The 6,094-nt window shown below is 36.8% G+C and overlaps 1 protein-coding gene across 1 annotated transcript in view; it reads right to left on the bottom strand.

Annotated features, from left to right (window-relative positions):
- LOC107715579 (antigen peptide transporter 1-like) overlaps window positions 1-6,094 on the bottom strand; it is a 13,355-nt gene continuing 7,261 nt past the window's right edge. The window contains 6 exon segments of the mRNA XM_016521725.1: window positions 1-355; window positions 357-411; window positions 802-961; window positions 1,212-1,385; window positions 2,834-3,022; window positions 3,223-3,351. Of these exon segments, the coding sequence (XP_016377211.1) occupies window positions 106-355; window positions 357-411; window positions 802-961; window positions 1,212-1,385; window positions 2,834-3,022; window positions 3,223-3,351 (957 nt within the window). The 3' untranslated portion in view covers window positions 1-105.

Genomic DNA, 6,094 nt, shown 5'->3' with positions numbered 1-6,094 from the left:
CAATTACCTTTTTTTTTTTTTTTTTCAGTGGCGGAAACGGGCTTCCATAGATTTGTGCTGGTATTACATGAAAGCTCAGATTAATTGTAGAGCAGCTGCTCTAGATCATTGGCTGGAGTTTGTAACGTCTCCTGTATTGCGATGGATTGAAGTATTCTGTTGATTCACAAACTCTTCATAGAATCCATGTTTGGCTAGCAGTTGTTCATGGTTCCCCTCCTCAGCCACTTCCCCTTCTCGGAGGAAGATGATGTGATCTGCGTTTTCCACGCCGCTCAGTCTGTGAGTGATGAGCAGCACCGTACAGTTCTTCAGCTCCTTCCGCAGAGCGCTGTACACCTGAGAAGAAGTGGACGATGGCGATACGCTGCTTCTGACCTCCGGAGACCTGACCGCCCTTCTCTCCAGCATCTGAGAATAACAAAACAACATGTGTTACTTTCTCAACCAACTTTAAATGCTCAGCAATGGATCCTCTGCAGTGAATGGGTGCTGTCAGAATGAGAGTCCAAACAGCTGATAAAAACATCACAATAATCCACAAGTAATCCACACCACTCCAGTCCATCAGTTAACTTCTTACGAAGTGAAAAGCTGTGTGATTGTATGAAACAAATCCATCATCATCAGCTGTTTGGACTCTCATTCTCACGGCACACATTCACTGCAAAGGATCTATTGGTGAGCAAGTGATGCAATGCTAAATTTGTCCAAATCTGCTCCAATGAAAAACAAACTCATGTACATCTTGGATGTCCTAAGTAAATTTTCTGTAAATGTTACTATTCCTTTAAGACTCACCCGTGTCATATCCTTTAGGCAAATTCAAAATAAAGTCATCTGCATTGGCCAGCTTGGCAGCAGCGCGCATTTCTTCATCCGAGGCATTTTCTTTGCCATATTTGATGTTTTCCTGCACTGACCGAGCAAACAGAACCGGCTCCTGTGACACCACACTAATCTGAAGAGGGTGGAGATTAAACAAGGTCGGCAAACAAAGAATTCAAACAAAGAAAGTCACTTTTATTTATTTAGATGCAGCTATTAGTACACTCTCCGAAAAAAAAGCTGTCACTTAGGTAGGTACTAATATGTACCTTTAAGGTACTACTATGCACCCTTTAGGCATAAATAAGGTACAAAAGCGTACCACCCCAGTGACAGCTTTCGTACCTATTTTCTTGAGTGTATATAGAAAAGAATAGGATTACCTTCTCATGTAGATATTGGTCCTTGTACTCCAGCAGTGGCTTCTGGTCCAGTAAAATCTTCCCACTTTGAGGCTGATAAAATCTCTCCAGCAAACTCACAATAGTGCTTTTTCCAGAACCTGATGGACCCACCAGAGCCGTGATCTGGCCTGGCTTCAGCTCAAGAGAAACGTTCTAGAAAGGCCAGCAACAAATTATTTAAATATAACATGTATAATATTTATAACTGTATAAATATTTGACAATCTGTTTTTGCCATTACAGTACAGAGAATGAGAATTTTTTTTGACAGTACAGAGAATGAGAATTTTAATTGCATTAAAGTAATGAAAATATTAAAATGTCTTTCACTGTCATAATCAGTCCCTCCAGGATTTCGCAGGACTTTTTTCTGATTTTTGCGGCCTAAAATGACTGATTTTGCTGCGGCATTTCTCAAAATTTGCGGTGATATTTGCAGCATTTCTTATTGTTTTGCAGTGAAAATATACCACAGACAACATTCTTCTAACATTGTTATGACTTTTCTGACTTCAAGAACCATTGTAGGGCTCCAGACTAACATTTGAGGTTAGTGCCATTAAGTTCTACAGAAGGTGCCACCAGAACCTGACAGTAAAGCACTCACCCCAATCTCAGAAATGTCTATTTGATTTCTGCATTTACATATGCAAGATGTATTTTTTAGAGTGTTTGCTCATCTGCAATACGTCTCTAAGATGTTTATCAGATTGCACAGCAGATGTTTCCCAGATCTTTAGCAGACGTCTTACAGATGTACTTGTGCTGTCTGGGTAGTTGAGATGCAGATAAAGTTAACTTTTATGACTGTCATTCATAATGTCTAAACATAATTTAATAAATACAAAAAATATACATTAGGGAGTGGAAATGGCTAATAAGCCTATAAGTACTTTTCTGCAGCCATCTACTAGTGGTAATTTAATGTATTTTTTTATTTTTAAATAAGTGTTTGCTTTCCTACATTATGAAACGTGGTGGTGATTTGTGTTTATTGAACAATGTTTTTCCTGGTTTCCACATCAGTGGCGCTTGTTCTGATATCTGTAGCTTTAACAGAATTCTGCGCCGAATTTGAATGCTTCTCACAAGATTTCACAGAGATGTTATTGATTCTGCGGCGAATTGGACTGCTTTCTTCACTGTATCTCCCAGCGCTGTGTCGCGTGATCGAGATCAGCCCGAGCAGATAAACGGTCTGCGCTGCGTAGCCCAAACGAGTAACGCGGATTCGTTCCGCTTTTGGTTTGTTTGTCCAATGTAGCTCTTGTAAATCGGTCATGATGAGAACGCAAGGCTGTCCATTCCATTTTTTGGAACTGAGAAACAACCTTTCTTTGACTGAATGCGTGTTGCGATGACGTCACGGGATGCGTCTAAGCCCAAAATCTGCAGAAAATCTGCAGCAATTACGAACATTTGCGAGCTCTTGCGGAGTTTGCTTGATTTTGCGATAAATTCAGCGATCGCAGAATCGCAAAATCCTGGAGAGACTGCATAATGCTAAACATACTTAATTTTCTTTGGGCAAAACATGATTTCTTTCTTTTGATTTTGTGAAATATAATAGGACATCTTTACTGAGCTTTTTCAATACATACCTTCAGCACATCTGTGTCCGGTCGCTTTGGATAAGCAAAGGTGATCTTTTTGAACTGCACATGTCCTTTGAGAGTTTGAGGAGCGAGGGATCCATCTGGAGGAATATCAGGCTTTCGGTCCACATATTCAAAGATTTTCTCTGAAGCACCGACTGCCTTCTTTACATGCGGCCAGTATGACATCAGTACCTGTGATAGAAGAGGCATTGGTTTAAAGCCACAAAAGCAAACTAAAAGTGGTGTTTTCCCATGCCACAGCAATGCTAGTGTGTTGTGAGTGGTTGCAGGGCATTCCTAAAGTTTAATACTAAGCGTTAGGGTTTTGTTTAAATAGTGATGCTTGTTTAGCATGATGTCTGTGGTCAAACAGACAGAATCTGAAGTCTTACCTCCACAGCTGATGTGAACTGAAGCTCATATAGCACAAAGGACACCAGATCACCACTACTGACATCACTTCCTGTCACAAGCCGCCCTCCATAGTACAGTATACTGACTTTCAAAGTCAGACTCGACATCTGAAAAATGCACATTTGATTTCAAACTTCAAGATGCATTAGATAATAAATGAATATATACAATAGTGTATATATAAATAATCAATGAAGATAAGCTTCAATAGCATGTTTTGTTCCTATTTTTGCCCCTCCTCTTGTGATATCCCTTACGAAAAATAAGTTTATTCAAGTGTGCTATTAGTATACTTCTTTTAAACTAAAAATAGGAAAGTATACTTTTAGTCTACTTTTTATGTACTTCTCAGAAATGGGCTTTATGTACTTCTCAGAAATATACTTAAAATGACATTTAAGTATACTTGACTTATACTCAGAAAAAGTCTAAATATATTTTTGCTATAATTGTGCTCCTAGAATCCGCGTTTTCATTGTTATACTGTAGAGGGCGCTAGTACACATCTTCTGTACAGAATTACCAAAAAACACAAGTGAAGAAGAAACCGAAACAACAAATGCTTCCACATGTATTCTAACACGATCATCAGACATAAAACAGTATCAAAACTATGTAACATTATGGAATAAAATGTCGACCAATGAAGAGGCAATAATAACTGTCAAGCTTTGGGGTGTTGATCGACTTTATCTACGTTTTGATTATCATTCTGAATCCAATTCATAGTCTTTTTTCAGCTTTTTGTTCAAAATGTTGTTTATTTCTTTATTTTTTATTTATGAAACTTATCCACATTCAAGTGTTTAAAAAAAGAATGCATGAAGCTAGAAAAAAATGTTTTTGTTTACAAGCAGATACCCTGTTCTTTTGATGTTTTGTATGTTCAGATATTCATGTAACAAAATATATACAAATTAATACCTAAATAGGGACATAGTAGTATACTTAAAGTATGATGTAAAGTTCACTTAAAGAAAACTTACGAGTATACTTGCAGTATAAAACTACTAAACTAGTAGTTTACTGAGACTATACTTCAAAGTGTACTAAAAATGCTACTACAAGTATTTAATTAGTAAACTATCAGTATACCTATAAGTTCACTTTTAGTATAGTTGCAGTACAAACTAAACATTTTGATGTAAACTAGTTGTGTACTCAAAGTTTACTACTGTTATACTTAAAGTATACTTAAAAGTATACTTTTATATACTAGAAAGTGGGCCAATTTAGTCCCAAGGAGTATTGAAATAGTACACTTACAAGTATACTACTAGTACACTGATATTTGTATACTTACTACAATAAAGTATACTTAAAAATATACTTGAACTTTACTTAAGTATACTTACTAAAATAAACGAAGTATACTACTTTTTGGTAAGAGAATGCAGACATAGGCTACTGGGCAGCGATCACCTAAAAGATTAGTGCACATATTGTTCAAATGTCAAATATTGAATAAATGCATTTGATTGGTAAACCAAATTCAGACTTTACGCTTCAATCTCAAATGGTAATGCATGGAATTTACGGAAAAGCTCAACTAAATAACAACGCTAATAAGAGGGGGGCGTGGTGGCTTTGGCTATCGGCACGCCAGTCAATTTACCCCACAGCCAATCACAGTCCCCCTCCTTGCTCGGGCCTAGCCCAATGGTTAATACGGCCCTGGTTATAAATGTAAAAACTAAAAATTTTTTGTGTTTTTTTGTGTATGTTTCTTCTGTGTGAAGTTGTGTTCATTTGTTTCGGTTTGTCTCACACACTCACGGGCTGCGCGACTTTGTTTCTGTCAATATATTATTCATTATCAGTCACCGTTTACACCAAAAGTAATAAAATTATAATCATTCTCGCCGAAATTTCGCTGCTTCCTTAATTAGATGTTTTAATCAGATTAGTTGTCCGGTCGGGCTGGTAAAATTCTCTTTCTCTTGCCCCTTCAAAAAATCCACTTGTCCCAGACAAGCATTAATATCGAGCTCTGTTCCTGTATAAACAAAATTCAACCCGCCAAAGTGACCGTGTTTCCCGCCACTGCTGCGCACACAACGCCTCTACACTCGCTCCGGATTTCTCTCTACATGGAGACAGGAGTCAATACATGGGAAAACAAAGTAATTGGAGTTACTTGTTTGAAAAAGTAACTCAGATATTTTTTATGTAAATTAAAAAGTAATGCGTTACTTTACTAGTTACTCGAAAACAGTAATCTGATCGCGTTACCTGTAGTGCGTTACCCCCAACACTGAAGGGGTAATGGGACCTTATTAAAACATTATACTCTGAAAATAATATATATATATGAAATTACATTTCAAAATACTCCTAATCAGACTACATTTACTTTTTATGGATTACATGATTACATATTATTCACACAATAGCAATAAATTATTCAGAATTTATTGATTCTCCCTAACTCCTCTTCATCTTTTAAATTTTCCTTTCTAAAATATACTACCGCTTATATTCATTCAGAAAGTCTGTTTTGTGGACATTCACACAGAGATCAGTCACTAGTCAGGCGGCCACATAGCATTTGACCACTGGATTTACAAAAATCAGTTCAGGTTTAAGATGGGTTTCAACATTGCATCAACTACTGATGAACACATTAATTAAGGTTATTTAATCATGTATTACCGTGTCTTTGGAAGGCTTTTGTCTTTCAAACACATTAAAATGCACAAATTTGCACAGCCTGCTATTTCTTATTTACATGTAATGCAGGGATTCCCAAACGTTTTTGTCATCTGAACCTCTTTCACCTAATATGTTTACTTGAAGTACCACTGAGATTTTAAAATAAATATTTAATAATTAAATCACATTTGCATGCTC

This window comes from Sinocyclocheilus rhinocerous, unplaced genomic scaffold (genome assembly GCF_001515625.1).
Source record: "Sinocyclocheilus rhinocerous isolate Xijiao unplaced genomic scaffold, SAMN03320098_v1.1 scaffold2165, whole genome shotgun sequence".
Lineage (NCBI taxonomy): Eukaryota > Metazoa > Chordata > Actinopteri > Cypriniformes > Cyprinidae > Sinocyclocheilus > Sinocyclocheilus rhinocerous.
This window is presented reverse-complemented; position numbering and strand designations above follow the sequence as displayed.